We start from the raw sequence: 18,514 nt of genomic DNA, 5'->3' as shown, positions 1-18,514 counted from the left end.
AGCATCAATTCACCGTTGTAACAGGGGTTAATTTCCACGAAAACAGATGAATTATCTGTATCTATGAATAGTTCCCCGAAATAGACGGCTACACTTAACTCTGAGACATGCAACTCTCATATGTGAGAGAAAACAATAAGTTGGCCGTGAGCAACAAAGCTTCATACATTGTATACCTTTTGGCTTCTTATGTTTTAAAGTTTGATTGTTAAGCTATTTCATTGTTAAGCAAATGATTAAAATGAAATTATTGCATATCTAACAATAAAAAAAAACAACAACAATATTCTGTAAATGATTTAATAACACACTAAAAATCTTAAGCCTCTGTAGGTAAAAAATAAAAGAAATTCACATGTTATGGTTTAAAGTTTTACTACATTAATCCATGTAATCATCAGTGGCGGATCTAGAAATTTTCATAAGCGGGGGCACGCTGGCTGCCTAAGAGGGGGGCCGCTCCCGTCACGCTTCAGTGATTCCCTATATAAGCAACCAATTTTTTTCTCAAAAGGATGGCCTGTCCCTCTTCCTAAATCTGCCTTTGATCATAGTTCTAACAATAGTAGCTTGCAGATTTTCACTTCTATGTATTTCGTACTTCATTTCATTGGAGTCCCTTTAACATATCCAATACACCTGACTTGGTACAGGCATTTTCTTTTGTAGAAAATGGTGGATTTAACCTGGTTTTAGCTAGGTGTATTGGTGTGTTGCACACAGGGTGGTGATATGCGTCTAGTGTGGTGTGGTCATAGACTTAACATCCACCATCTGCTAGTCCACTTTGTGGACAAAAAGAGAGCCGAGTGCGTCAGCCTCTCCTGCTGGTACAAAGGCTCTACACCATCAAGACTCTTGCAATTCCTCCTCGCGGTAATACACGGATACTGGGGTCCAGTATCTCAGGCTAATTTGCAAGGGATCTCAGAGCAGCAAGGGCCTTAGAGATGCAGAGTGCAGGCCCACCGGCGTGTGGACACACCCTGGCTCTCATCAACCTTGCCCCAGCTATGGGTTAAATGCCCCACTGCCTTGTGGGTGACTTGGGAATAGTCGAAGGCTATGTAAGTTAATCCAAACAGAAAATCCGGGTAGATGGAACTCGTTAGCAACAGCAATCGTCTAAGGGAGGGAAAACCCCTACAGAACAACCCGACCCTTCACGTAGAAGGTTTAGCTTAGTGCCAACACCACTACCTTGTAAAAAATATTACGTTACAGAAACGACTACAGAAGAAAACCCTCTTACTCGTCAACGGCTTGAGATAGAGTGGAAAGAGCTTGCAGACAGCCAAAGAAATGGACAGATACAGTATTGAAATTTTAGGAATCAGTGAAGTAAGATGGAATACATCTGGCATGACAACGTTAAACACTGGTCATACCACCATCCACTCTGGTAACAAAAACGCCACTGACACTCATGACAAAGGTGTTGGATTTATGCTTACTAAAAAGGCAAAGCAGTCTCTTTTAGAATGGAATCCTGTGTCTTCTAGAATAATCACTGCCAGGTTTGACACAAAATTTCTGAAAACAACCATAATCCAGGTTTACTCACCAACAAATAATGCAGATGAAGAAGAGAAAGATGACTTTTACAACTCTCTGCAGACCAGTGTAAATTCTGTGCCTGAACGAGACATCCTCATGCTACTAGGAGACCTCAATGCAAAAGTGGGTAAGGACAGGACAGGGAGAGAAAGAGAAATGGGACCAAATGGAATTGGTGAAATGAACGAGAACGGTGAAATCTTTGCTGATTTTTGTGCTGTTAACAGTCTAGTAATAGGTGGTACACTCTTCCCCCATAAAAACTGCCACAAAGTTACTTGGGTTTCGCCGAATGGAGTGACAGAAAATCAGATAGACCATTTTGCTATATCCCAAAGATGGAGGTCATCTCTACAAGATGTACGAAACAAGAGAGGAGCAGATATAGCATCAGATCACCACCTAATCATTGCAAAGATACAACCAAAACTACTTTCAACAACAAAAAAGCAAAATCTAGAAGGAAGAAATTTAATGTTTAAAAATAACATTCTGCTGCAAAACAAATTTGGTGTACTTGAAAATCTATATGATGAAGAAACTAGCTTCAACACAGCATGGGAAATGACCAGAGATTCTATTGTTCAAGCATGTGAAGAAACTATCGGCTATCTCCAACAAAACCGCAAGCAATGGATGTCAGAAAATACCTGGAAAATTGTCAACGAAAGAAGACAAGTGAAAGAAAAAGTTCTAACTGCTATAACTAGACAGCAGAAAAAGCAGACACAAGAACAGTACAGCAATAAAGATAAAAAGGTGAAGAAAAGTTGCAAACAAGATAAAAGGAACTTTGTAGAACAACTAGCCAAAGAAGCAGAAGCCGCCTGTAGCAAGGGAGACACCAAAACCCTATACAACATTACAAAGCAATTAAGCGGTAAACCACCAACTTCAGATACACCTATCAAAGATAAAGACAACAATACCCTCACTAAACTGGAAGATCAACTTGAAAGGTGGAAAGAACATTGCAAGCAGGTTCTCAACAGGCCCCCACCTACAGATCCACCTGAATTACAAAATGGTCCAATATTAAACATCAAAACCAGCAAAATAACAAAAACTGAAATCAACAAAGCTATCAAAAGTCTAAAAAATGGAAAAGCAGGCGGCATTGATAACATACCACCAGAAGCTATAAAAGTCTTGGATGATACATCTGTCCTTAGCCTGTTACAACTTCTAAATAAGATCTGGGAAGAAGAAGAAATACCAGATGATTGGAGTAAAGAACTTTTGGTAAAAATCCCTAAGAAAGGTAACAAGTCGCTTTGTAAAAACTGGAGAGGTATCATTTTATTGTCCATACCTAGTAAACTGCTCTGCAGCACCATCCTTAGCAGAATGAAAAATGAAGTGGACAAGATACTAAGAGATGAACAAGCTGGCTTTAGACAAGAAAGATCATGTGTAGACCAAATAGCCACATTGAGAATTATTATCGAACAGACAATAGAATGGCAGACGACACTTTACCTAAATTTTGTAGATTTCCAGAGAGCTTTTGATAGCATTGACCATCAGGTTCTATGGGACATTCTGGCACACTATGGAATCCCACAAAAGATCATCAAAATGATAAAACTGCTTTACGACCAATTTTCCTGTCAGGTTATACATGTTGGAACTATGACCGAAGCATTCCCTGTTACAACTGGGGTACGTCAAGGTTGTCTTCTCTCTCCTCTCCTTTTCCTAATAGTAGTTGACTGGGTTGGTAAATCAGCCTACAAAGATCCAAAAGGCATTGGATGGACCCTCACAACACGACTTGAAGATCTCGAATTTGCTGATGACATTTGTGCACTATCCCATCGCTTTCAAGATGCACAACATCAGACCAAAAGTCTTGAAACAGTAGCAAAACAAACAGGCCTATACATCAACACACAGAAAACTAAATCAATGAGGCTAAATACAAACCAGCAAGATTGTCTTAAGATCGACGACTCTACTGTTGAAGATGTTCAACAATTCACCAATCTTGGAAGTATTGTCAGTACATCAGGAGGCACAGACGAAGACATATCGGCAAGAAAAAAGAAAGCACAACAGGTATTTTCCATGCTTAAACCTGTTTAGAGGAGTAATGCTTTTAAGAACTAGCACTAAGTTAAGGATATTTACCACCAATGTCAAATCTGTACTCTTATACGGATCAGAAACCTGGAGAGAAACAGCTGCATCCATCAAATCTATCCAGACTTTTGTCAATAAATGTTTGAGAAACATCCTCAACATCAGATGGCCAAACAAAATATCCAACAATGAGCTATGGAGAAGAACCAAACAACAACCAACAACCCAGACCATAAGAGCAAGAAAGTGGAAGTGGATCGGGCATACCCTAAGAAAGAAAGACACGCACATTACCAAGCAAGCCCTAGAATGAAACCCCCAAGGACATCGAAAAAGGGGAAGGCCAAAAAACACCTGGCGCAGGGGACTAACAACTGAGCTGAGTAAAATTGGGATGACCTGGAAAGAAACAAAACGAATAGCCATGGACAGGAAGAAATGGAGAGAAACTGTAGTCGCCCTATGTCCCCCTTGGGACGAAGTGGATTAAGTCAAGTAAGTCATAGCTAGCTAAACCTCTCACTTCTATGACAGTCACAACAAAATCCAAACAAAAGTAAGGGATATTATATTTAAAGGTAGATTTTGATATTTCATACCTTGTATACCTTTTGGCTTCTTATGTTTTAAAGTTTGATTGTTCTTTACCTCAATTTCATTGTTAAGCAACTGATTAAAATGTAATGATTGCATATCAAACAATAAAATAAAAACAAAAAAAACAACAATATTCTGTGAAAGATTTAATAACACACTAAAAATCTTAAGCCTCTGTAGGTAAGAAATAATGATAAGAAATTCACATGTAATGGCGTAAAGTTTTACTACATAAATCCATGTAATCATAGTTCTAACAAATTCAATAATAGCTTGCAGATTTTCACTTCTATGTCTTTAGTACTTCATTTCATTGGAGTCCCTTTAACATATCCAATAAGAAATAATGATAAGAAATTCACATGTAATGGCGTAAAGTTTTACTACATAAATCCATGTAATCATAGTTCTAACAAATTCAATAATAGCTTGCAGATTTTCACTTCTATGTCTTTAGTACTTCATTTCATTGGAGTCCCTTTAACATATCCAATACACCATTATTAAACAATTAAAACAATGTATAACCACAAGTTCTAATTTATAAGTACTAAATATAAAGATTTTAGGTCATTTATAAATGTCAATAAATGCAGTAAAATAGAAATGTGTTTTTTCATAGTAACACCTATTGATTTACATGCTATAACAAAAACATTTTACACAAGAAATGTATTAAGTTAATATCTTACTTGATGACAAAAAGGAAATTGTAAAAAGGTTGTGATCTTTCTTGATTTAGCTGCATATTGACAGTTTCCCCTGAATTAAGTAATTTTAAGGCGGTCTACTTTGATCATAAGCTTGTCAACACTATTGTTATGACTTCAAACCCTGTTCATGGCTAGATATGAACGTTTTTAATTGCCGAGGATTGCAGATTTTCCTAACATAGGTCTATTTTCCTCCACCGCAATAAACGGGCTTCCATAGTATAGCCAAAGGCACTGAAAGTGCGATAAACACCAACAAACAAACATACAGAGAAACAAAATACATGTACATAATGATAGTGCTACAAATTTCAGAAATTGATGATAAGCACTGATTATCACTCCTCTATCAAAGTGCAGATCTCATGGAGAATTATTGCTTTCCATTTCAACATTACAGATAGTCTGTTTTAACTACATGTGAATAGTTTGTTGTAAAAAAACCATATTCACTCATGTAAAAACCAGATGTGTCTATTTAAATACATCATAGTTTGAACATATTGACAAATTGTTCAGGTGTTATTGAAGACTTTGATGGAGCCATATCTGGATTGAAACATTGATGTCCTTGTATCTGAATAGAAAAATGAAACCATTGATAATGTATGCATATCTTAAGTATATGTTTTTAAGAAAACAAAATGATATTCCAGTGACCTACCTAATCTTCCAAAGAATTGAACATATGATACAATATAAACACTTCAATGAAAAAAGAGATGTTTGGAATGTACCACAAGAAATTTTAACCCAACAACAAAAATAACTTAATGCCATCTAGAGGCCAACACGGTCTTAAATAACAGACAGGTTTCCTAACATGCATAGATTACCTTAGCCTTATTTGGCACAACTTTTATTGAATTTTGGATACTCAATGCTCTTCAACTTTTTACTAGTTTGGCTTAATAAATATTTTGATATGAGCGTCACTAATGAGTCTTATGTAGAACAAACGCGCGTCTGTCTTATTAAAATATAACCCTGGAACCTTTGATAACTAATTCTACCCAATATGACAAACTCTTATTCATCCCAAGTAATTAAAATAATGAATTGAAACAGGCAAAATGAAATATCTGGCATTGACAGTTAATTATTTAAATGAAATTTGAAAATAATCTTTTTTTATCATAACTGATAGATCTGTTTTGATTTGTGTATCGTTATTGTGGTTAATTACTCACCCTCCAATATAACTTCCTACAGTTATCACACAGAACAACCTCGTCTCCATATACCTCCGTAAATGTTAATTTGAATTGCCTGTTTGAATACAAAAAAAATTCTGTGAAACAGTCTTCATTGAAGCTAGACAAACATGTTTTACAAAGTAGTTAGTTTTGACTATTTATCGTTTAAAGAAATTTTGTGAGTTGGTTTCTCCTGCATGCATAGATCCAGGTATTTTATTGATACAAGCAGATTTATTGTCCTCCTTCCGATTGGAAAAAAAATAATGATACTGTTTCAACCGATTTGTATGACCACAAACGGAAATCCATTAAACACTTGGGTCCACAATGCTCTTCAATCCTGTAATTAATTGGGTTTTTTTTTACTTTTTTTTTTATTCAAGCGTCACTGATAAGTCATTTGAAGAAACTCGTGTCTGGCAACTACACAATTTTAAGCCGAGTTACCTATGATGAGTTTATATAATATACATGGAGTTGGTTATTTACCTACCTTTTACATAAATGAAACATATGTGTCCAGTCAGTGTCACTGTAATCCAAGTCGTCGGTAATAAGTGAAGCAACTTGTTTTTCCGAAAAATGAAGGAAGCATAACTGTTGCCATAGTAACGAATCTTGACATATGACATTGAGATAGCTACAAGCTTGTCCAAGGTTAAGTATGTCTTTAGGATTTGACAGTTTGGAAATAATGTTGTAAATGCATTCCTTTGGTAGATCTAGAAACATTGGCTTACCATCTTCTTCTCTCTGAAATTTTAATAAGGAATAAGATTGGATTCAAAGCTGAAAGTTCTGTTTATTTAATTATAATCGTCCTGTAGCAATTAAAATGGAAATTGTTCTGTAGTAATTAAACTGGAATGGAGTAGGTTCAGTAAGACCCCTTTTTGGCCCCAAAATATAGCAGTTTCAAAAAATTGTGCAAATATAATCTTTAAGCTATTTTTTGGAAAGTAAAATGCTTCTGTTACATAAATATGTGTTGTTTTTGACAATACAATACACAAATATAGCGTACTAGCATCATTAAGTCATGCGAAATTACTGAAATCTTCACAATTTTAGCATTTTAGTTAAATTTACGACGACAGATAAAATCTATATCCGTTATAGGAAACATAAGCCTAAAGTGAAGCTCTATCCAAATATCATAAGTATCGAAACTATAAAGTGGCAATGATGTTATTTTTGTTTGAAGCATATCCATGTTAGTTACAACCATTCGCCCTTTCCGACCAAGCAAAGTATATACCAACCGGTTTTATTTCGTGCATGTCCAATCGACATAACAGATTGCTAACTGTCTCCTTATGTTTGTTCCACAACCGTTTACTACCAATTCTATTCCTCTCTCCCTTTTCCAAGGATGACAATGCAGTCCTCAGCAGTTTACGCACACAAATAAGATTTGTTTCAGAAGATAACGCTGAAAATAAAGCATATTGTTTTAAATGAAAAACCTGCCTCGAACGGAACAGTGGGTTCATTTTGGAAAAATAAAAGTGTCAACAACTTGTAATATATATGTGAAATGCACGGGACTGGAATCTTTCTGGCTTGTCTCGGAAAAGAATAATTCTGAATATTACAATCATGCATTCATGAACTCGGCTCAGTTTGCATTGGGAGCCAGCTTGAAATTATTAGGATTATAAAATCAAAATAAAAGTACCGAATTTTTTTTTAATTTGGACGGGAAAATAATGCAATATCTGTATTTTGTTGAAATGTAAAATTCTTAAAAAGAAATTAGAACTGTGAACTAAGGGAGAGAAAATACCAATGAGGCTTTTAAAAAAACTTGCAGTCATGACACAGTGTAATAATAATAAAAAAGACATTGAGGAGTATTGTAGCTTTTACCGATACTTTTAATTCTGCAATACATTACTGTGGCTTATCAAAAGCCAGACTCGAAGACTAGTAAGAATTTGCTTGCAAGGACTCCTCATGGCCATCATGAATATATGAGATATTTGCGACTAGACACTATTCAATAATAAATTTATATAGTCAAAACGTCACCGAATAGAATGAAGGAAATGATTAGATGAGACAACTGGAAGAATATGAAGAAAACAAATTGTATGCTGGAAAAAAATTGCTTCTCGAAAATATTGAATGAATTAATGAATATTATTTCTCATAAACTACAAATTACATAGTTACAGAGAATATATATGTATAAACAATTACATTAAATATTAAAGCACATGTGAACAATACAAACATAATCATTAATTTACAAACTAACAAGGAGGAGTGACCCTCACATTTATAATTTTTATAAATATACATAATTTTTCTAGAACAATATAATTATTAGAGCTGAATCAATTGTTGATATTTATAAATATTTGGACAAAGAGCTGGCAGCAAAATTAAATGATAGTTTACCTTCAAATAGCATCTTTTCAATGGCTATAAAAACTTGTTTCTGTGATGTTCCACTGATTTTGTTCAGCCCAACGGTTAACAATGTTCTGTAAAACTACAAAATGGAATCTCTTTATAATACACAATTGTTAAAACCGTGAGGTTGTTTTTTTTTTGTTTGTGTAATAAAGGTCCTGTCTGGGTCGACTAACAACTTTTTGCATTATTCTTTCGTTGTTGTTTCTCTTGTCAATACTATTCACGCAAATCAGGGCTATATGTTCCTCTGAAGCTTCATATTATACTTGGAGGTTGTTGTTTTTTTTAAATTATAAATGTGGCTGTACAAGTCTCTTTTGGAGTTACTGGAACCTTGTGATTTCGTTTTTATTGAAATAAGGGAGACGAGCTCAAAGACTCGTGGAAAAACACAAGGAAACGATAAGATTTTGAAATGCAATTTCATTGTGGTACTTACATCAGAGCAGTAACGAAATCCACTTATACTTAAGGCTACTTTCTCAACTTCTAACTTTTGTAAAGTTTCACTCAAACTTATAGTTATTCGCCGCTGAAATGAAGAAAAAAATATGTAAATGTCTGATAACATGCAACATTAAGAAAAATATATTGCATCAAATTGCTTATGTAAAGAATCCCTCTACACATGAAAGCAATTCCAATGTATTGATAATCAACAACAAATGAAAGTTTTTAACGTCCTTGACTGGCTTTATATGATTCTTATATTGATAATAAAAACCTGAACAAATGAAATGGCCTTAGGATCTCTTATGGAACTTAATATTAGTCATATACAATTTCAAGTGTAGCTTGAAATAACAGAAGATCAGGCACAGTAACATCTTAGAGTGATAGGAAAATATATTATCAATTATTGATTAAAATTTTATCCATATTAACTCGCGTTTTCGTATTCGTATATGTAGGCATCATAGGAGTATACCGAAATCAGAGAACTATGTTTTAATTGGATTGACCAATCATGCTTTGCTTATTCAATACCTCTTTCCCAGTGCCTTGAATTTGATGAATACAGGGCTGCCATATATCTTCGTCTGCACTACAAAAGATAACATGCATTTAAATTCAAAGCAACAAAAACATTAAAAGGAAGCTGCGTTAAAATTAATACTAATGGTACTACAAACTGAGTAAGGATCAATATTTTTTGTTACGTGTAAAATTTGAGAGTGAAACATAACAACAATCTTTGTAAATTGTTATTAATTACATAAGGCTTAATTAAAACGCAAGTTAAATTTACATTCCTACAAACCTTGCAGAATTATTTCGCCGGTTTTGTTAAATCGAATAAAACCCCTAAGGTTTTGTATGACAAAGCCTTACTCGTTCAGTGGCGCATATAAGAATCCCTATGACAAAGCAAATATGATAAATGCATAGATAAAATGAAATAACCTATTTTTTTAATATGAACAATGCATTGATTGATATGTACAGCTCTTGAGAGGTTCTCGAATATTTTTTTTAATTTCTCTTTTTCATTAATTATTGCATGTCAAAATGTTGGTTTATAACTATTTTAACTGATAAAATTTTCTCTATCGATAAACAAAACGTTTTTAAAACCAGAGAATTATCTAAAAAAAAATTAAATATACTTGAAGTAAAAAAATAGAATTAATAATTTGAACTTACGACATTTCTTTTGGAGCAAAAAGTTTCTGACTATATATCCTTTGAAGTTGCTGCGTTAATTCATACAGGTAGAGTCTATTTTAAAACATTACAGGTAAGTTTATTAAATATGATTAGATTGAATGCTACTTTCGTTTTACGCAAATACCATATATGGCAATTCAGTTGTTTACAATACCATATTTGTCTATAAATCAGTATAGACTCGATCGGTCGAACAGTTGTCAAGAACGGGTCAATATATGTAGCGTCTCAGAGATACTTTTAAATATTTTAATTATATACTCAATGAATACCTGCGTACCAATAATAAATTGGCAATATCATGACCTCTTTATATGACTCCATGTTTTTAAAAATCATTTATAGGGGTTAGACAAGGTGATGTTTTAAGCCCAAATATTTTTAAAATATTTATCAATGATCTACCGGGAGCGTCTAAACACCACCTAGGCCGCCTTGGTGCACTAAGCTCAAGAAACTGCACTAAGCCCATGATGGGATGGGGATATGAATGTAAAATAGATACTATCGGACGTAGTTTTTCATGAAGATAATGTATCTGATTTTTTTAGTCATTAAAAATTGTAATTAAGTCGTAATTTGATTTTTTCTGTCATCAAAGCTTTTGTCCGACGACACGTGCCAGTAATTAACCAGGTAATGAAATTACTGAACCATGAAGAAATAAAGAAACATAACAATTACACGGCTTCCACCTTTTTGTTTGCCGTGTTATATATTTTTTATGCGTGTATTTTTTTTGTGTAGGATTTAAAACAAAACTTTGTATTTCTTTCTGTTTTTGTGTGTATTTTTTTAAAGGTTAATTATTTTGAATTTGTGATACTTTTTTTATTTTTGTTTTTAGTCAAACTTCATTGTAATTCGAAGTTGGTGATTTTTGTAAAACGATTGTTTAAGGTGGTGTTTGTTTCGTTGTATTTGTTAAATTATAAGAAAGTTTTATTTGACCTATAATAGAATATGGAGCAGGTATATGGGGTGTAAAAACATATTCCTGTATTAACTCCATACATAATATGGCTTGTAGATTTTTTTCTCGGAGTAGGAAAATATGCACCAAATGCTGCAGTTACTGAAAACTTAGGTATAACACCCATTTTTGATAAACAGTGGAAAAGTATAATTCGTTTCTGGTGTAGATTACATAAAATTAGGGGGAGGACAGGGGTAAAGGAGACAGGGAGAAAGGGGGTAGGAGAAAGGAGAAAGGGGGTGGGAGAAAGGAGAAAGGGGTTAAGAGAAAGGAGAGGAAGGCTGGGAGAAAGGAGAAAAACTTGGAGAAAAAAATAGATATGAAAAAATAAAATATCTCTCTTTTTTCCGGTAAATTAAAAATAATAAAAATAAGGAGAAGAGGGGTAGGAGAAAGGAGAAGAGGGGTTAGAGAAAGGAGATTAGGGTGGGAGAAGGGTACCCCCCTGTCCTCCCCCTCTAAAATGAGCTCAAATCGGTTAAATGCAAAAGTTCACAAGTGGGCTGATAGTATGAGTATTCAGCATAAGTGTGTTAAAAGGCTCCGTGTTGAAGGTCGTACTTTAACCTATAATGGTTTACTTTTTAAATTGTTATTTGGATGGTGAGTTGTCTCATTGGCACTCACACCACATCTTCCTATATCTAAAAATTGAATTTTTTCTTCGAAAAGAAATTAAACCTTCTAGCTAAATTCAAGTCATTTATCGTGTCCTGAAAATATGGACACTAACTTTGTTGTAAAAACTTTTATGTCAAAATTACACGAAAAACATGTCGTAAATTGGCATGCTGTATTACATTCTGATAAATCAGTATCGGTTAGAGGTGGCAATAAGCTACGAATGTAGTTAAGAAAATTTTGAACCGGAGGAATACTGCAAAATAGCTTAACCCTTCAGTCACAGAAGTGCTTTCGTCAAGTTTAGATGTGGTGTTGCTCCCCTAAGGATTGGGATAGGGAGATATAAAAATATTGTTTTAAAAAACAGAGTGTGCCATACGACGTTTTTATTGAAGATGAAGCAATAAAAACATAACTATTAATCCAGCATATGAAAAGCTATTCTTCTACTATTTAATTTTGATTTAAACTTTTTGGCTAAATCTGAAAAATAAAGTTGATTGAACCCCTAGGACGTCACATTTTAACTCTTATATTTGAAATAATAAATCAATTTGTGTCTATTCGTGCAAATATTGAAACAGTAAATGTAGAAGCTTAAAAGGAAATAAATAAACTACAATATACTCCGCTTTGAGTAAAAGCCAAATTCCTCTATTGTTTCCACTACTATTGCCGCAAATCCTTCATTCCGAAAAGCGCAAACAAACACTTTTTCAATATATTTTTTCTAACAAGGCGTGAAAAAAAATTTATCAACAGCCCTTTTATCATTACTAATTAGGAACAAAGAAAATAATTTACTAGTTTAAAGATAATCCCTCAGAATTGATTGGATCAATTAGCAAGTTGATCAGACATTACACAAGAAGAGCACGTGTCACGTTAAAATGTTAATAACTTTTAAATCTCTTTATATCATCGAACCAACTTTCAACATATGATTTTTAATATAACCATTTATCTGATTCTATTATCTTGGTGCATATTTGACCTTTGTTTCATATCCTTAGTGCAGTATTTTTAAATTCGTCAAGCTTCATTGGATTCAATCAACAATATGACAACTGGACACATTACACAAAATCGGCGCGTGCCATATAAAATGTTAATAACTCTTATATTTCTGAATATATTTACACCAAAATTTAAATATATGCTCTTTAATCAAATCTGTATCGTTCTAAATGACCTTGGTGCTTATGTGACTGGTCCTTCATGGGCTTAGTGCACTTCCTGGAGCTTAGTGCACCAAGGCGGCCTAGGTGGTGTTTAGACGTACCGATGATCTACCTGACAAGTTTTTATCTTGTCCTGATCCAGTAAATATTAATAACCGTAGAGTAGACTGTCTTATGTATGCTGATGATGTAGTAATTTTTTCAGAAACACAGGAAGGCTTGCAAAAGAGAATTAGTATGTTACATGAATATTGTGTAGAATGGTGTTTTGATGTAAATTTAAAAAAGACAAAAAGTATAATTCTTAACAAGCCAGGAAAATTTTTAAAATGCTTTTTACGTTTTGGAGGTAAAGAGATTGAAAGCGTAAAATTATATAGATACCTTGGAATCACATTTACATCTAGTGGTTTATTTAAGCAGTGTAAAGATGAATTATACAACAAATCTTTAAAAGCTTGTTTTAAGCTACAGAGATGCTTATCATCATCTAACCCTAGTATTGCCACTTCTTTACATCTTTATGATCATACAATTAAACCCATACTATTATATGGCAGTGAAATATGGGGAAAGTTTAGAACAGATTCAGCTGCTTGTAAAAAAGATAATGATTATATACTAGAAAAAGTCTTTGGTCAGGATTCTTCTGAAAAATCTCACACCAAATTTATGAAATACATTCTTGGTGTAAACAGAAAGTCAAGTAATATAGCTGTAATGTCAGAGCTTGGTATATTTCCTATGTATTTACTATAATTTTATCAATGTTAAAATATTGTCATAGACTGGAACATTTAACAGAAGGACTATTATGTGAAGCGTTTATATGTTGTAAACAGTTACATAGCTCTAATGTAAATACATGGTATTCTAGTATAGATTATATTCAGAGAGAAATTGAATTACCAAATTTTGACCAATCAATTGGTTCTTTATGTCAGTATGTTAAAAATAAACTATGTAAAAGTTATGTCACTTTTTGGAATAAACTGAAGTATCAAACAATTAACTCTGAAAAAGGGAAGCTTGGTACTTATTTTTCCATAAAAAATTGTTTTAAAAAAGAAAAATATTTAGAATTGCAGGACTTCAAAAAAAGGCAGTCAATTTGTAAATTAAAAATAAGTGCTCACTCTTTAAAAATTGAGACAGACAGATATTCAAAAAAGCATATAGAAAGATCTGAGCGTCTTTGTACTAATTGCTCACTTGGTAAAGTTGAAGATGAGCTTCATTTTTTATTAGAATGTCCTCTTTATGATATTCAAAGGGACGATTTTTTTCAAGACATTTCTAACAATTGTTATAATTTTATAAACTTCAATAAATCTTCTAAATTTTTATGGCTCTTGACCCAAGAAAATGTTACTCTTATGGAAAAACTGGGTTGTTATATTTGTGACTTTTTTGAATTAAGGAGATCAGGCATGAACACTGACATTTAGTCAAGTAAATAATTTGAAAATAAATACATATGCATGTATAATGTAATTTTATTATTCTTTTATTCACAATATATATGTGGGTTTTAGCTTGATTCTGACCAATGCTTATATTCCAATTATATATGTATATGCCTCTATTATTGCTGTTATTACTAATTATGTAAATCAATTGTATCTGATTTTATGCCCTTTATGGGCCCTGTAATTTGGGAAATAAAAATATTCTATTCTATATTCTATTCTATATAGAGAGAGAAATATAGAGCTTAAAATGTGCATGTTTTTATCTTCTTTGTCACTCACAGTGAACTCTTTATCGGCTTTAGAGATTCTATATATGTTACCGAGTTTAAGTGTGGCAGTCTAGTATAAACGGTTTCTGGACCCGGTGCGGGATTCTCTCGTAGCAGATATATATAGTCTTGAAAAGTCCCAAGATGGATGAAACAGTTAGACAATGCTGCTTTTCGTTCTTATGTTGTACTGTTATACCACTGTCCCAGGTAAGGGGGAGGGTTGGGATCCCGCTAACATGTTTAACCCCGCCACATTATTAGAATTTATGTAATATACATAAATTCGGTTATTCTAGTGGAAAGTATTAATCTCGTCCGTTGCAGTGCTTTCCTTTAAATTCATATGTAGTCGATAAGATGTATAGTGGTGACGTCAATTTGACGTTAGCATTCTTTTTAACTTTGAGCTGCAAGTGAACAGACGTGTAATTACAATACAGAGAGAAGTATTTTGAAAATATCAAGTTATTACTATAGTGGATATTAAAGTTGGTATTTTATATATGTATAATAGGCAAAGAGATATATGGATAATACAAACATTCATTTTAATAAATGAATTGTAAAATAGTTAGAAATTGTTGAATTTCGAAACGGCGTGGCCGCCACGTGGTGCCGAATATGAAATAAAAGAAATTTATTTAATCACAATACCACTTAAGCTCAGGACTTAAGTTAAAAGAAATTATATTTTTGTGGTGATTTTATATTTGGTGAATAATTCACCCAGTGATTCTGCTGCGGAAGTAATTACTTCGTAGAACACGACATACTATCAATTCAACAAAAACGATAATACATCGTTTGAACGGCTACAGCTTTAAGATATATTGTCATTGATTAGAGACTTTTGGTTACACACACAAACAAACGAATAAATTTGAAATAAGTTAATAAATAAATTTAATAAAAATAAATGAATAAATAAATTTAATTGTGAGTTTCAGTATGTTGAGAAGAGGTACCAGGAAGCGTACAGCATCAGCGAGAGCTGGATTAAGAAGGACCCCGGTGGTGTCGAAGGGAGTTTCGTCACGGGCGTCAGTACAATCATCGACGGTTACAAGGCCTGAGGCTATCTACACAACTTCTGGACATGACGGCGCTGCCATACCAACAACTGCAACAACAGTATCAACTACAAGAATGTTGATGCCAACATTTTCTAGAAATCAGGACAACTCCGTCCACATCCCGGACATGTTACCATGGCAACCAAGACGACCAATAGACCCCCAGCCAACTGTTGATAACACACAGTTTATGTCACAAACAGGTAATGTGTCCAATAATGATTATGTACAAATTCCCAATAGAATTGAAAGTGTTCATGAGAATCTAGGCATAAATGTAACACAGTCAATTAAAGAAAAAATATTGAAAGGGGAATTCATAGATTTAGCTTGTCTATTAAAAAATTCAGTCAACACGGTTTCTGACAAACAAAAGTTGACATGGGCTCAAGGGGAATTCATTTTACAACCCATTTCTCAACAATCAAAAATTACAAATATTGAAAAGTGGACAGATGCTTTCATCATTTTTATTTATATTTATTGTGGTGTGCACGTAAACCGATTTAAGGAATTGTTAAAGTACATGCACACAATTCGCCTTGGGGCTCAAAGAAACCAAGGTATGGGTTGGAAAAATTACGATGAGCAATATAGACTAAGAAAAGCTCATGAACCATCCAGTTTATGGAGTAATATAGACAATGAACTTTGGTTGTTATATATGCAACCAGTGAATGTTGAATAAAAAGATTACACACAAGTAAAAGGACTTAGAATCAGTAGTGGGTTTGATGGCTTTCTGTTCAAGGGCGATTACTTCGTCTAGGGTTTTCCTTCGCAGGTTTCATGATGTCATAGGACATAGGGTTTATAAAAAAGCCCTTTTATTCAATTAGAATAATAATGATCTCAGAGAAGATGCAAAAATTAGGCTGATTTTTCTGGAACATTTTAACGGAGATTGTTATCTATCAGAAAACACGTGGATAACAAATGAAACGCTGCATTTGTACACTGACAGCTGTGGTAACTCTGATTTTGGTTGTGGTGCATATTTTGATGGTAAATGGGCACAATATAAATGGCCGGAAGCATGGTCAAATATGCCAATCATGAAGGACATTACTTTTTTAGAGTTAGTTCCAATTGTTTTAGCTATGTTTATATGGGCATCAAATTTCCAAAATCGAAAGATTTTATTTCGAATTGACAATATGGCATTAGTTAGCATTGTCAATAAAAGAACTGCCAAGTCGAAGCGTGTGGTGGCATTTATTCGACCCCTTGTTCTTTTTACAATGCAGCAAAATATTCAGTTTGAAGCACAACATATTGATGGTTGTAAAAATGAAATTGCAGACTCGATTTCTCGTTTTCAGTTAAAGAGATTCCGGGAACTAGCATCCGGGGCCGAGTCGGTTCCAGAAAACAACCCAGAAGAGTTCAGAGATTGATATTGAGTTTGAAACAAACAGATTAATTAATTGTTCGCTTGCTCCTAACAGTGGGAAAGCCAGTGACATTGAAGAGCTACTTCCGGTAGTCCCGCGGGAAAGGGGACATAATCTAAAAATTTTGAGGTGGCGCTGTAACCAGCGTGTAAACAAAAACGTAGCCTGTGCTTCAGACAATAAATCTATGAAAACAACTTATCATCCATCAGTATTTGAGTTTAATTTTTCATTACAATAGATTTTGTCAGACGACTGCCAAATTCGGTATTCAAATAAGTGCTCCGTTACTGAAATATGATAAATCATAAGGCTACCTCCGTTGATTTCCAAAAAAACGCGGGTAATCCCCACGACTACAAACAACTGACACAAATGCATCCTAAAGCTTTTCATTGGTCGAGATATAAATAAATGTGACCTAGAAACATATGGGCACATGACTATGTACAGGATTCCCCGTCACTCTGAGTCTTGTTTACATAATAAATACTTCAACCGGAGGTCAAAATTCAACATTTTTCAGACGTTTTGGGAGTTATTTCGGTGCAAAATCAAGCAAATTATGTCAAGTTTTACAGATTTTAAGCACAAAATTGATTGAGACAACGAAGGGTGATGATGTTTTCAGGATTTTAAATATATTTTACTTAAAATGTTGAGTGGTTGAAGGCTTTACAACGTCATTTGTTGATGTTTACAAGTTGCTCAAACTCCTCGTATCACATTTTCTGTAGTTATTTAATTATGCTGCTGGTGTATAACAGATTTATGGTCGAGATTTATGTAGTACATTGAAACTGGTTTAATCTATGAACGAATTTGTCCATATAAATAACTTCCACTGTCTGGAAGTAGACCTACCCCCCTTTTTTCAACAAAACAAAATCAGTTAGTCAAAAGTTGTTGTCTGAATAAGCATGCAAAAATGCAAAGTGTAAGCACTCAGCTAGTCTTTGTTTTTAGCCAATTTTTAGGGTAATGGTTACAGTCATTCTTTGATTCTGTAAATTATTATAAATCTGAAATGTTTCAACTTGTCAATTTTAAAAGGGAAATGTACCAATCAACAAATATTGCCTGCCTAAACACTCACACATGTTAATAAATGTCTGTCCTTATCATGCTTATCAAGCAACCTGATGTACACTGTGACCAACTATTCATGTTTGAGTGTTTCTGGGCCCTGGGGCATATTTAACTCTTGAGAACTTGGAGATTAAAATTCAATATGAATGCCCAATGCCTAGTACATCAAATTCTTAATACATGTTAGAGCTATATG

At 33.8% G+C, this 18,514-nt stretch overlaps 2 protein-coding genes across 2 annotated transcripts; one reads left to right on the top strand and one right to left on the bottom strand.

Annotated features, from left to right (window-relative positions):
- Positions 1-5,275: 5,275 nt before the first annotated feature.
- Positions 5,276-10,346, bottom strand: LOC134686260 (F-box only protein 32-like). The gene is made up of 8 exons (XM_063545934.1): positions 10,214-10,346; positions 9,557-9,614; positions 9,009-9,101; positions 8,552-8,645; positions 7,411-7,580; positions 6,642-6,901; positions 6,140-6,218; positions 5,276-5,526 (listed from the first exon to the last, which is right to left on the bottom strand). Exons 1-8 carry the CDS (start codon positions 10,216-10,218, stop codon positions 5,437-5,439), a joined length of 849 nt encoding a protein of 282 aa, XP_063402004.1. The 5' UTR covers positions 10,219-10,346; the 3' UTR covers positions 5,276-5,436.
- Positions 10,347-15,074: 4,728 nt separating this feature from the next.
- LOC134686249 (uncharacterized) lies at positions 15,075-17,273 on the top strand. Its single transcript, XM_063545926.1, has 2 exons — positions 15,075-15,208; positions 15,710-17,273. The coding sequence occupies exon 2, from the start codon at positions 15,711-15,713 to the stop codon at positions 16,521-16,523; it is 813 nt and encodes a 270-aa protein (XP_063401996.1). The 5' UTR covers positions 15,075-15,208; position 15,710; the 3' UTR covers positions 16,524-17,273.
- The last annotated feature ends 1,241 nt before the right edge of the window (positions 17,274-18,514 follow it).

The sequence above is a fragment of the Mytilus trossulus genome, chromosome 1, assembly GCF_036588685.1.
Source record: "Mytilus trossulus isolate FHL-02 chromosome 1, PNRI_Mtr1.1.1.hap1, whole genome shotgun sequence".
NCBI classification, from domain to species: domain Eukaryota; kingdom Metazoa; phylum Mollusca; class Bivalvia; order Mytilida; family Mytilidae; genus Mytilus; species Mytilus trossulus.
Note: the sequence above shows the minus strand (reverse complement) of the source record. Positions and strands in the feature narration are given on the sequence as shown.

Excerpts from the sequence above, each read along its gene's own strand:
- LOC134686260 (XM_063545934.1), bottom strand. Across the intron at positions 7,581-8,551 it reads TGAAAAGATGCTATTTGAAG|CGTTATCTTCTGAAACAAAT; the intron begins GTAAACTATCAT and ends CTTTATTTTCAG. Across the intron at positions 6,219-6,641 it reads ATGTTTCATTTATGTAAAAG|GCAATTCAAATTAACATTTA; the intron begins GTAGGTAAATAA and ends GTATTCAAACAG.
- LOC134686249 (XM_063545926.1), top strand. The coding sequence starts at position 15,711 with ATGTTGAGAAGAGGTACCAGGAAGCGTACAGCATCAGCGAGAGCTGGA.